The sequence below is a fragment of the Trematomus bernacchii genome, unplaced genomic scaffold, assembly GCF_902827165.1.
Source record: "Trematomus bernacchii unplaced genomic scaffold, fTreBer1.1, whole genome shotgun sequence".
NCBI lineage: Eukaryota > Metazoa > Chordata > Actinopteri > Perciformes > Nototheniidae > Trematomus > Trematomus bernacchii.
In genome coordinates, this window is record NW_022988050.1 from 14973175 (window position 1) to 14987283 (window position 14109).

The 14109-nt window shown below is 40.8% G+C and overlaps 1 protein-coding gene across 1 annotated transcript in view; it reads left to right on the plus strand.

Moving 5' to 3' along the window:
- LOC117474112 (transmembrane protein 150A-like) overlaps positions 1 to 14109 on the plus strand; it is a 29594-nt gene that overhangs the window by 7686 nt on the left and 7799 nt on the right. Inside the window, exons 3-6 of the mRNA XM_034120151.1 lie at positions 1710 to 1757; positions 4550 to 4636; positions 7876 to 7943; positions 13099 to 13226. Coding sequence (XP_033976042.1) covers positions 1710 to 1757; positions 4550 to 4636; positions 7876 to 7943; positions 13099 to 13226 — 331 coding nt within the window. The remainder of the gene's footprint in view (positions 1 to 1709; positions 1758 to 4549; positions 4637 to 7875; positions 7944 to 13098; positions 13227 to 14109) is intronic.

The window sequence follows — 14109 nt, forward strand, 5'->3', positions numbered from 1 at the left end:
TCTCTTCTGTGTCAAATAATATATGTTTTTAAAAGCTATCTTTTTTAGTCCTTCAGATTTATACAATTTAAAGCAATCTTTTTAATGAAAAATTATCTTAAGTTGCAGTGAAAGGTTTGTCTCCCATCTCTTACACCTTGTTATTGTTTAGTGTTACTTTGTGCCCAGAATAATAATTGAATCATAAAACGGAATAAATGCTTACATTACCCCAAAGCTTTCCAGGAATTGTAGATACCTTTGAACAATCTGTCTTTTTTTATTAATATAAATTCAGCTGATTGCAATAACATACTCCCGTGATCAACCACTACTTTACAATGCCACCAGAATTCGTCTTTGCCTATGTTTTTGATGAACAAACCCCTAGTGGCAGAAAATGACATATTGTGACATATGCCATTCCACAGAAGACCTAGACACCACAAATCTTTGGTAAATTGTGTTGCCCTGCAGCTGTTCTTGTTAAAGACACACTGACAGGCTGCACGCTACATAGCAGTTACACCATCATACACACTTCTACTGCAGATTTAAGGATGTTGAGACGTTAAGTTTATTTTCTGCTCTACAGTATGTCAATGTGTCTTTTGTCTCTCCTCTTCTTCTTCCTTTCTCTCCTCGGTGTGAATGCATTGACACAGTCTCCTTTTGTGAGAAGCCATTCACACCTTGACAAAGTGGGGGCGAGAATTTTTCACACCAGGTCTCCAAAGCTTTCCCCTGTAGGAGAGGAGTCTGTAATCCCCCCCGCTTTGTTTTTCCGACACATTGACACCTGTCTGCTGGTGCCTTTGAAAGCTCTGTTGATCCAGAAACACAAATGAAGCATGAACTGCAACTAGTGAGGTTTTCATAACAGGAAACAATCAAGGAAAATCACTGTGTCTACATTTTAACCAAAACCAAGTTAATTATTTCAGACCAAAAGCTGTGATCTCCTTTCATCAAAGTTCATCACTCTTAGGTCAAGGCAAATCAATTCTTCAGGAGCTTGTTTTGTTCTCTGTGTGTTCACTCAGTGTGTGTATTATCTGTGGCACAATGTGATTGTTTCATGACTTGATCTCTTACAGTTTGTCTTGATATATTTAAGCCTCAGATAACATTGATGACATCCGTGAAACAAGTCCACAGCCATGCTAGCGGCCTTGAATGTATCAAAGCTTAAAATCATGTGTCAACTTCAAATGGCCATTTTTAAGAAAGGTTTAATTTTAGTAAAACAAATGTAACTTTTAAGTTGCTCTAAGTCTTATGGTGGGATGTTATTGTGGAGTGAACACATTCAAAGGATTTGAGAATCAACAGCAGCTCCTATAACGTCAGAGTGCAGGTTAAAATGGTTAAAAAACAGCCAGCTGCTTCTGCATGCACACGTATGACGAACACAAGTGGCCTCATTCTGTAAATGCTAAATTATGGTAATTCATGTGACATATGTTTTGATAGTACAAAAGTATGTTGTACTTAAATGCCCTGAAAAGCATGAATACTGCTCTATATTTTAGGTGCTTCATTTACGTGAGTGAAACATAACTTTTTCCCAAGTGGAAGATATTTATTATTTTCTAAAGATTAATAAAGTACTGACAGTGATGTTTTAGGACTGGAGATCTTGTTTGAGCAATTGTATCTATATCAAAATTCTTCATTTTGTGTCTTCCTGTTCATTGACCAAAGATTCTTATCTTCTTTTATTTTTACAGATATGCAATGTCCCTGTACAACCAGCATGTCTGTCCTGTCCATAACTGGTACGTAAGGCACACACGCACACACTCACATGCAGGCACACACACACACACACACACACACACACACACACACACACACACACACACACACACACACACACACACACACACACACACACACACACACACACACACACACACACACTACTTCATGATGTCAGTACTGGCAGTAGTGCACTTAGTGTCATGGACATTATTACTCACTAATGTGTACTGTAAGTTTTTAGGAATTCAGTTGCAATAGGACATTCAAGCAGAGAGCCAGACAAAGCCAAGAATCAGATGTAATGCTTGGAGAAGATAGAGAACAATTCGATCTTGAGAGAAAAAGTATTACACAACTGTTTTGATATTTGATTGATTTTCAAAGTGATTTTCTTTTTATCGAAACATTTTCAAAAATGCTGTTTTCAGCTTATCATATTTGGAGATTTCCTTTTTTCTCTATTTTTCACATGACATTAAAGTCTTTATCTTTAGGTTATTGACTGACAAACAAACATTTAAAGACATCACATTGGATACTCTTGGAGGAACTGGATTGACATGATTTACTATTTTCCAACATTTTTTAAACTAAACAGTTAAAGGGGGGGTAGGTAAGTTTGAGAAACCGGCTCGAGATACACTTTTTGTTATATTCCATGGAATGCTCTTAACATCCCGATAGCAATGAATATCTTAAGTGCTTTCACAAGGAAGCCGTAATACTGTAAAAAGTACGACCAATCATTTTAGCCGGCCCGGCTAAAATAACTGGATGGCCTACCTGCCTGTCAGCCTTCCATCTGTGCACAAACTTATCTCGTGCCCTCATTGGTCATGTGCGCGTTCGTGTGTGTTGGAGGAGGGGCTCTATAAGGAAGTGGCAGATTTTCTCTGGTTGTGTATTTTCAAATTCTAGGGATCTCGAGCCGGTTTCTCAAACTTACCTACCCCACCTTTAATAGATATCAATAATTAAAGTATTTAGTTGCAGTCCTTTCATAAACAAACTGATGCAGTGTTGTTGTTGTTAATACTTTTTGCATAAAATACTTTTATTTTTGCCCCAACAATTCCTAAACAGGTAAAGTTCTGACAGATATTTTTCCAAGGAGTTGGTTGAGACCAAAACAGGGCTGAAAGAGGGAGAATATCGGACTTACAATCATCAGCTAACCAGAAACATAACTGGAAATGAATGATCATGTTGCCCTTTAACTGCTAAATGTGGACATGTTTGCTGACAAGTTCAATATCAACTTTAAAGATGACAATATGTCAGTGTTGAAGCTGCCAACTAGATGTGAAAACATGGTGTCCACACGAGCGTTTTCCACATCTTTGATCTAGGCAAATAACTCACTGTTTAGTTTACGTATCTTTCTGTTTCTGTGGTCAGATCAATCATAAAACACTGATTCACATCCTTGTTTCTAACACTTTTTTTCCCTCATCTACACAAAAACGAGATGCTAGCGTTTTGTGTTCATTGAAGTTGGAGAAAGGATCAGTTACTGGGTCTGAAACACATCAGCTCAGTTTGGGTGAAGGGCCAAAACCAAGAGAAAGAAAATGCTTTTTATAGAGTAGTGAGGACTTATTCTCATTTCCTGTTAATGCGCCACAAAACACACAAAAAGCAGTCACTGATTGTGAATAAGTACTTGCAGATGCCCACTGTGAAAACTGTGAAAACGGTGTAAGGAAAATCTTTCTCAGCTGGCGAGTGTGCGCAGCATTCAGGAATAAGGTCATTTATGGCGGGCTTGTATTTTCGCAATGCAACTTTTTCTCTATTTAAATCCGTGAGGCCTCACTCCCCACTTCCTGTCAGTCTTAATGTGAACATACTGAGGCATGAGATGGAGAGGTGAGGACTTTGGGGTGATAATGAAGAAGATGAAGTGCTGCAGGGGCAAAGGTTGACATGAGGGGAGAGACATACTGTGTGGGTGTATGAGGGGAGTTACAGTAAACTGACGTTTCAGAATGCAAACACATCAAAATGGGAGGAATCCAAACTCGAGTCAGGACAGATGAATTTAACTCCTAATAATCTGTGGAATGTGAAACTTAAACATGGATTAAATGTACCTGTGTGTAATAAAAGTACCTTCCCTGCTGGTACAGAAAACACATAAATATGCCAAATGAAAATATGTAAGGAATCGGATTATGTCAAGATGTTTTCAAAAACCTTATCAGCAGAGATGTTTAAGTCAATATCTGCCAGCCTGTTTGCAGTGCAGCTACCAAAACATTGACTTTCATATATTTATATATATATACGGTAGCCGACAAGTGCAAACGCGCTAAAACTTCCATTAGGAGAAAAGCGCTTCAGCTTCAAAAGTGACTCAAATATAAAAACACAAATGTGCTCTGATACATCGGTAAGCGTGTGTGTGAAGGCAAAACAATTAACTACAAGGTCTGTAAACCAACATGGACAGCTAAGCATTTCCCTGTTATTCAAGATACCTTTCACCTAACATATTTTGGGTTAATTTTCTACAGTTGTTTGCGATCCTGAGTCATGAAGCTCCAAAAGTACATCTTAAGGCTCAAACATTAACAGACTTCACACACATTTGCTTAAATTAGATCCATTATGCACCTTTGAAACTTGAAATCGGGATTTGTTTTTACTTGAGTGAACTAAAAAGATTCTAGCTTGGCTCATCATGAGTTTTTGACAATCCATGCGACGTTCTGGCTTTGATCCTTTAATATTTTACTTTTAAATCTCGTTATCTGTCAATATCTACAGATTAAAAGTATTTGCTTGTCCCTGTGTGTGTTTGCAGGCTTTACAATGAGTCATGTGAGGAGCAGCTCCCACTACAGAGGGGTCCAGTCCTGTGCTGCACCCTGGACAACATACCACTCATCAGGTCAGTGAACCCACCTCTGCATACGTATGTTAGTCATTCTGCTTTTGTATAACTCCTATTATATAGTACATATGTCAGTTTCCTGTATGTGATCCTCAATGAACCAAACAATAGAACAGTGTTGACATCGAGACGGCGGTTTCTTGAAGCCACAATGACAAAACTAACCGAGGATGATCCTTTTTCCTCTCTCTCAGCATAACAATAATAATACAACAATACACATGTTGTGTGCATCATGTGCTGGCGGGTATCCACTGATGGTGAAATAGCAGCTTGCCTCACTCTGGTCTGTGGTTTTCAACCAGTTATATTTATATGGTCAGGGTTTCTTTTTTCTAACCATGATTGGGTGCTTCACTTTTGCTTTTTTTTTTACACTTAACCCAAATAGGAAATCAAGAACATTGTGTTCTACTTTGCACACAGGCCTGTGATTATGAAAAAAACTAGTATGAGTCATGGACAAAATGTGAAATAAAAGACATTTAAGTGGTTGCAACAGAACATTCATCAATCTTAATCTGTTGAATATTGTGCACTGATGTAATGCTATTTTTCTCCACGGTCTCAACCGGATGAGAGGAAGTTGGGGTGCGGTGGCTGTTAACCAAAGGCCGGTCAGGGGCAGTGTGATGGGTCGATGTTGTTGGACGACAGGGCGTTTATCCATCGGGGCTCCACCCACTGTACCCATAGAGTCCAGTAGAGGGCGGAGCCTGTGTGAGATATAACGGGGGGTTACGTATTGTAACCCTAGTTATATAAGCACAGACGGAGCCCTCTACCTTGGGGCCCTGTCTTTCCTATGCCGCTCGCTGAAGAGGGTGTAGGATGACAGGATCAGGAGGCGTGGCCGCCTTATATACTGTGTGCCTGCGCGCGCATTCAGGTAGGCTCGCCCTGATTGGCCGGCTACGTTTATACGAACTCAGTGTATGAATGCTTGCATAGCATGGTTGAGAGTAGTACCCATAGAGTCCAGTAGAGGGCTCCGCCTGTGCTTATATAACTAGGGTTACAATACGTAACCCCCCGTTTTTTCCGCTTCGAGCTTTGACTTGTACATACAAAGTTAAAAACTGTACACCAAAGTGTTAATCTAAGCAACAGTGTTTCCCTTTATCTTGATGCTTCACTTTAACTGCATCAATGAGTGAGTTTAATGTCCAGGAAAAAGCTTTGCATGCACTGCAACAGGATATCTGGACCTAATGTTATCAGATAAACAAGCTAAGCAACGTTAGCATTTAGCTTGTAGCCCCTATATCTGCCAGTAAAACATGTATTTTAAACATGAAACTGCTTTATTGAGTGTTTCTACCAGCCTTTTTCAGGTTTGTTTTGAAGAGAAGACTTTGATGATAATTCCTTCTGGTAAAATCCTCTTTCATGATACACTCTGAAGGAATCCTTACCATATGAAGGCAACTAAAATGACAAATTCCCACAATCCTATGTCACTATGTCAGTAAACTCGGTAAAGCTATAGCCAAGTTATATTACTTCAGATTAAGCTGACCCTTTTATCCAAAGACTTGCAATAATTGCATTCAACCAAAAAGACTCAAATGCTAAAAAAGCATCCTGCAAGTGCATTAGCTTTCAATTAGCCAAACCATTGTAATCGCTCAGTACAGAATTATCACTTTTTAGGCCAAGGTGCAGTTAAAATAGCAAGGTTTTCAGTCTGTGACGGAAAATGTTAAGACTTTCTGCAGTCCTAATATTAATGGGGAGCTTGTTCCACCGTTTTCGAGACAGTAAAGCAAACAGGTGTGTTTCTGTTAAAGGGCACCTTGGTCCTACTCGAGCACATGCTGGATGTAGGGTTTAACCATTTCCTGGATCAGGAAGGGCCTGATCCATTCATAGCATGGCAGGCCAGTAGGGCACACAGCTGGGACCGGAGCGCTTGTTGACGTCCAGTGGAAATGTACTTCTAATGTTTCTAAAGTTTTATTGGCTCATTTTAACAATGTTATCACTTACTTCTGATATTATTGCAGGTCTGCTGTAAGCTAGCTACATGTAGCTAACCATGTCATTTCAAAGATACTGACAAAACACAGCCTGACTGCAAACAGGGACAGTTGGCCAACTTTAGAATCCTGAACGACAACAAGCGCTCCTGTCCCGTTTCCGGTGTGTTTTGAGCCTCTTACAGCGTTTTTAATTTGCAGCGTTTGTGTGTTTGTAGCGTTATGTTTATGCAGTGCTTTTAGTAAACCATGCCCATGTTTCATCAAATATGTAAATGTTTTCCTATTGCTGTTCATGTGTTGTCAAGTTGGTGAAGATGTTTCTTCATTTGCATGTGTTTTGGAACATTTGTGTTTTAATATTTGCTTTGTTTCTGAAGCTGCAGCACTTTTCTCCGAATGGAAACATTTTGGAACGTTGTAGCACGTTTACACCTGTCAGCCACCGTAGAATGGCTGATTATACATATAACGTTATGCAAGCGATCATTAACCTACTGGTTAAATTCATATCACACAGAATACAGTGAAGTTTGTACTCATGTTAAAAGAAAAGATAACCAGTAGGTAGTGTTTCCCTGTAACAGAGCTGTGCTTGGTGCTCTGGTAGTCTTGGAGCAGCTGCAGGGCAGAGTTTGGGAGATAAGCCCACACTTGCCCGCCTGAGGCCTGCAGTCTTTAACCTCCTCACCTCGACAGGAAGAAGAGCTTTTTGTTGTGTGTAGTGGATCCTGCACCGCTCTTTGAAATGTCGCCACACTGAGACACAAAATGTAAACAAGAGATAGTTTTGCTCCCTCCCTGTCTACAGCGAATCCCAGATTAATGAACAGCAGGTTTAAGATTCCCACTGTTACACACATGTTCAGCATGTCTCCAATAGTTTAATGGTGCTTTTTATCTGTAGATAGAGATCTCAGTGTCATTCTTTCCTCAACCACCCAGCATGTTTTCCATTTATAGACATATTTTCCCTGTTTAATCTCACAAGAAAAATTTCACAAGAAAACATGCCATGGACGAACACATATAAGGCCACGTTGCTTTTTTAGGAGTATTTCTAAGGCATTCCTGCAGCACTGTAAAAAAACACAAGTCCAAAAAATAATTGGAGGAACATGGAGGTCACAGCTATAATTTGAACTCAGCAGGAACTTGATTGAACTTGCACTTTAGCCTACTGAGTGTGCAAGCTAGCCCACACTAACAACCCCCCCCCCCCCCCCCCCCCCCTTCTCCTCTGTGTTTTCATTGCAGTAAATGTGGAACCCTGCCACCTGAAAGCTGCTTTTTCAGCCTGATATGCAGCACTGGATCCTTTATGGGTAAGTATCAACACACGTTTGTGCTCAGAGAAATGTAGTTTATTTTTTTGCCTCAACACACACGTTTACCCAACTTGCACTCTTGGTTAAACGGGGCTCTGTGCGCTCGGGCTTGTTTTCTCAGCTGCGACGGCTCCAGCTAAGTCTCTGTTCCCCACAATCCACTGCCAGGTCCCGCCTCACCCCCCCCCATGATTTTTACGAGCTACAAGCATTCACCCACTGACTATGAGGGCAACTGCTCTGCTCTGCCAAAACTACTTTAAAGCATCTATTTGGGTCATTTACTTCAGGGTGGTGCATGCAGTTTCTTTTTTTATGTGCTTTTCTACATTTTCTGACAATATACCCTCTGTGAACTTTGGTCCACTGAGATTTTATAACATTGAGGTTGACAACATGGAATTTTACATTACACAGAGCAAGAATGTTGTTTCCAATGGAGCGAGGGGCTTCTCTCGGCCATGACTCTGATTTTCTGCCAAGTTTTGTATAGCCGCAGATCAGACAGAACTAGTTTGTACGATGTGTTGCCTGACCGCAATGGAAAACAGAGTTTGTTTTAGGGGCCACACTCGAAGATCTGATGTTATTTTATTATGCAGTTGAACATTTTTCCGAGAATCTCTCCTGGAAAACATTCATAGTGTTTCACTCAGTTGTTTAGGAAAAGTGACAGAAATAGTTTTTAAAAAGATGGCTGAAAGAAGTTCAAACCCTGTCTGAGATATAAGACCAATAGAAAAACACTTCTGAAGAAGCATATTGGAGTTTGAAACTCCAAATGCACTTCTGTACCTTTAAACAAAGCTTCCAAGGGTATTCTGGCATTTGTGATAAGCAGAAGTTACAACATTTTGTACAGTGTATGCCATTCTGCTATCTGAAACAACTGGGAGCCGAAATAAAAGAGAACATATATTAGTGGGTGTTGATACCTAGTTACAAAGTGAATAACTTATTTTGGTTATTTGGTGTTGTCTGTACAGTAGAATCCCTGTAAACACGCTCATGGCATGATGATGCACACATTCTTTAAACTATGCTCTTCTGTCACCTGAATAGGACTGTCAGCTCTAATAAAACGGTGACTGTTGTTATTGCTGATAACAAAGCCTAATACAATTTACAAATGGTGCCGCAGTAGTATATACAAACATTTCTCAACCAAGGTTTGATAGCACACACTTTCACAAGCCTGTACTCACAGTATTAGGGTGACACACTCGGTCCATATAATACATTTGATTGTCTTGATTTTGCTACATAAAAAATTCAGTTTAATACTTGTAAGTCTTGAGCCTGATCTCTGCTCACACACATTGTTGAGGAGCCTTTATGGGGTTTTTGCACTCAGTTTAATATGCCTCTAGACCAGGGGTCTCCAACCTTTCTTCATCTGAGAGCTACTTTCAAAAAATGAAAGTGGCCAAGAGCTACTTGCATCACATCGCTTACATTTATTCACATAGCCCTCATCAGTTGAATTAAGCTATACTTTTGTACACGTGTGAAATTGCAATACCTAAAGCTTATCAAAAATAAGGTCCAAGAAAACAAAGATTTCTCACATATTATTATGGCCCACATCACATATATCATAAGTACATCACTGAACATTCACATAAGTGTCCTTAATCACCACCTTACAAGCATTTCACTCTTTTGTTAGTGAGATGAATGGCACTGCATGCAGTCCACCATAGAGGTGTATGCTGGACCCACTTAGGTTCACTTAATAGAGTCATTTAAATGTTCATCAGTCGGTCTTGTTCTGTATTTAGATTTCATTCATGTCAGAAAAAGCTGCTTCACAAAGGTATGTAGAACAGAACCAAATAAAGCAGACATTTTCAGTGCTGCTTGGTGAATGTTCTTATAGTTTTCTGGGTCTACAAGGCTCCAGAAATGTTGTGAGTTTTGCTGAGACTTAAGCTGAACATTATTTTGGAGATCTCCACAGGATTGACACTGAACAGTTGTTCAGCCATCTTTTTCTTCTTCTTCTTCGTCTTGACATTAAATTATAAACCATAATAAATCAATTGTATAGGTCTAGCCTCCCTATATCTGTGTGTGAAAATGGTTCCATCCTCAAAAACAAAAAACTAATACTTCTGCAGTCTAGCTGCAGCTTCTAGCTACGGTCTTCTGTTAAAAAAAAGACACTGAATGTCTTGAATGTGGCATCACACACAGGACTTGAGTCTGAAAACAGCAGGAGTATTTACAATAGCATTATAAAAACAAAAATACTGCATGTGGGTGCACACTTACATTCTCTGTCTTACTGTTACATAAATCCCATGAATGTATGAGATTAAGTTAGCTTCATCATATCTCAATCAGTGATTAAGTGAATAATAAAGTTTCTATCGGGTCACTATCAGCCTGTCACTCATTATTTTCAGGGAGGGGGCGGGGTTTGGAGGAACGGAGAGGAGACGGTGATCGCGGAAGCTTTCCTCCTGCCTTCACAAACTTTACACAAGTATTTATCAACTGAAAATAGCAAGAGGACATTCATACTCTGCAATCCAAGACTTGATTAAATCCACCAAAAACCTGACATGACGATAACGAGTGTTTTTCAAAAGACACAAATCCCTCCCTGTGTGTCTCTGAGGCGCAGCGACAGGGCCTGATTCAGAGCGGGTCATTCTGCTGTTGGTTCTGGACTGGTGCTGGTGGAGAAAGCAGACTGCTCCGTGTGTGTTGTCGCTGTGCTGCTGTCACGTCTGTTCCTTGATCTCTGCGTCACCGACCATTTGATATTCGTGTGACAGAAAAAAATTCTAAAATAAAAAAACGTTATTGTCCAGCCGCGGCCGAAAAATCAATAAGCAACCTTACTACGCTATAATCGATAATCGAGCGGCGAGCTACTGAAAAGCTGCCCGCGAGCTACCGGTAGCTCGCGATCGACGTGTTGGAGAGCCCTGCTCTAGACCCTTAAATAACTTTTAAGGTCTTGTATTTGAACCTTGACATGTAGTTAAATGTATCAGATAATGGACAGGCATTGCTTTTCCTAGAAAAGGAAGACGTTTAAGTGATCATTAGATAACACGTTTTTGTCTTACTCAGTGTTTGTTTTAAAAGCGCTGCCCTTGCTTTTTGATGTCGTATTACAGAGGAACTGGGTTTGGTGGATGAATGTTGTGTGGGGTGCTGCTGATCACGTAGGCTTGTTACAGCACAATACACCGCTCTGTAAACTTCCATCAATACAACACAAGGGAAACACCGCACAATAAACCTGAGAAAAAACATTACAATTTACAAAAAAGTGATGAGCTTGGTCTTAAAAATATCAGTAAAAGCTGCGTGCTTGTCTTTAGCCATATTATAAGCATGAGTGAAAACAGGAAAACTATTGGATAGATTACTTCAAAATGAGATAATCATGATCCCCAGAGGATGAACCCCATTGACTTTGGTGGGTGTTTCTCTTAAGACTGTTAACTTAGCATGTTAACACTCTAAACTAAGATGGTGAACATGGTAAACATTACACCTGCTAACATCAAAATGTTTCCATGTGACATGTTGCAACGCTAACATTAGCATTCCAAGCTGGGGTCTGCCCAGTTATATCTTACACAGGCTCAGTAGGTATCTGACCCCCCCCCCCCCCCCCCCCCCCCTGGACATAATGCACTTATGTTTTCCCATGCTCCTTAGGGACCCGGGGAACATGGTGCGCAGTGTGCCTATGGGCAGGCGGGGAGAGCCTTCCTCACTATTTTTCATGCACACTCTTCACGAGGTAAGCGTGTCTGAGTGTGCTCTACCAGCCAAGTAAACTGCGGCCCCCACTTCTCCACGGTCACAACCGGAGGAGAAGGAGTTGCGGTGCAGTGGCTGTTAACCAAAAGCCGGTCAGGGGCAGTGTGATGGGCCGATGTTGTTGGACGACAGCGCGTTTATGCATCAGGGCTCCGCCCACTGTACCCATAGAGTCCAGTAGAGGGCGGAGCCTGTGTAAGATATAACGAGGGATTATGTATTGTAACCCTAGTTATATAAGCACAGGCGGAGCCCTCTACTCGGGGCCCTGTCTGTCCTATGCCGCTCGCTGAAGAGGGTGTAGGACAACAGTCAGGAAGCGAGGCCGCCTTTTATATGGTGAGCTTGCGCGCGCATTCAGGTAGGCCCTTCCCGGGGGCCGGCTACGTTTATAGATATCTCAGTAGGTGAATGCTTGCATGGTATGGTTGAGAGGTAGTACCCATAGAGTCCAGTAGAGGGCTCCGTCTGTGCTTATATAACTAGGGTTACAATAAGTAACCCCTCGTTTTCACTCTGGAAATGTACCTAACATCAAAAGCTTCCCTCCTTTTTTTTTTATTGTGTTTCATAAACAATACTGAGTTTATGTTAGTGAGGCAGCTTGTTTTAACTCTGAGGTGTGGTGTGAGCTTACATGAGAAGATCAGAAAGCAGATCTTTCTAGCTGCCTGCCGCTTGGTTCCCTGCTTGCTGGAGTAACAATATGGACATCATAACAGTCGCTGTCTGTACTGTGCTGCGTGATGTGTACCAGATGTGAGCGGTATGAGCATCAGGTGGTCATGTGGTACAGTGAAGCTGCTGTGAAGCTTTGATGGAGCAGATTAATAAACACTGACCAGGAATCTGCTCACACCGAGATCTGTAGCATTGATACTTAATGTAACAGATGCAACACTGACCTTGTTCCTTTTTGTGCTGCATCCTGATACTTTTAGCAAATGTGTAATTTATTTATTTATTTTTATTTTACGTTTACAGTAAAGCAATTGTAGAGATACATCCTACACACATACAGTATACCACACCAGGTCGGATAAGACTGCAATGATCAAAATTCCCATGGGCTTGAATCAGGTTGAGTTTCAACCAGCTTTTTAAAATATATATATCTTTTTTAAATGTAGACCTAAGAGTCAGTGATAAGACACTAAACATTCAGTTGAACTACATTTCTACGCTGAGGAAAAATATAAAATGAGTAGGCAAAGACAATGCATGGTGGACAGTGTAACTATAAACATCTGAAATCCAGTTTGTCAGATTGTCAAAGTTGCTGGAAGATTTAAGCCAGATGTGGTCACCAGACGGCATGATGAGATTTCTCTTTCTTATTTCTTCCTCTCTCCATCTGCCCCTGCAGTGATGCTGATTGCTCTGCTGCGTTACGCTCATGTGATCGAGAAGCACCAGAACTGCATCCTCAACACGGCCGGCCTCTCCAGCGCCTGGATCTGTGCTGCAGGGCTCATCATGGTGGGAAACTTCCAGGTAAGATACCAATGTGTCTTAGCCCCCCACCCCTCTGGCGCACAATGGCTCCAGGTTCACCAAATCAATTATACAAAATGAAGGTTTTAAAGGCAGGTTCTTGATTGTTTTAAGCCTCATTAGCGACGGGGCTAGATAGAAGATATAGAAAAAGAAGAATATGATTATGGTCTACATTTTCCAAAGTTATAGCAACATAAGTAAAAGCATGCAATCGAAGAGCTAAATGAAAAAGATTAAGAATCAATATTATAAAGACAATCAGGTGGACGTATCATTAAATCTCCTTTCTGCAGTGCTGCATTTTCCAAAATGAGTTTCTTTCAGAATTTCGATAGTGTTTTTTCAAACAAATGGGAAAATCTCGTTATCTCACTTCGGCCTATCGAGGTGGTTCCTTGATATTTTAGAGTAGACGAGGAGTTGTCTAATTACAGTCAGCGGGCATTCTGAAATAGTATTAATGGTCTTTATACTGTGAAAATACTAGGGTTAAAATACTTCTTTATTCTCCATGCAATGCTTATATTGAGACGTTATACAATTTGATATGACCTTGCTGCTGAGATAAGTCTTGACATGATTTATGGGTCAGTGCCATGGCAACTGAGAGCAGAGGGACTCAGTGGCCTCTGAGTTAATAACAGTGCAGGGCTCTCTGCTTCTCTTTAGCAAACACACAGGTACTCGGAGCTAATGGACAGACCCTGTGGTGCAGGGCTGAGCAAATCCTGGCTCCTTGTGAAAAGAACTCACACATGAAATATCTCTCGGCACCTCTCACTGTCCACCTGCTGCTGCGTGAACTCTCTGTGGAACCAACCGGTAATTTACAGATATAGGCATAAATGCTTTTCAACAGATTACAGATAACTGGTGAAAA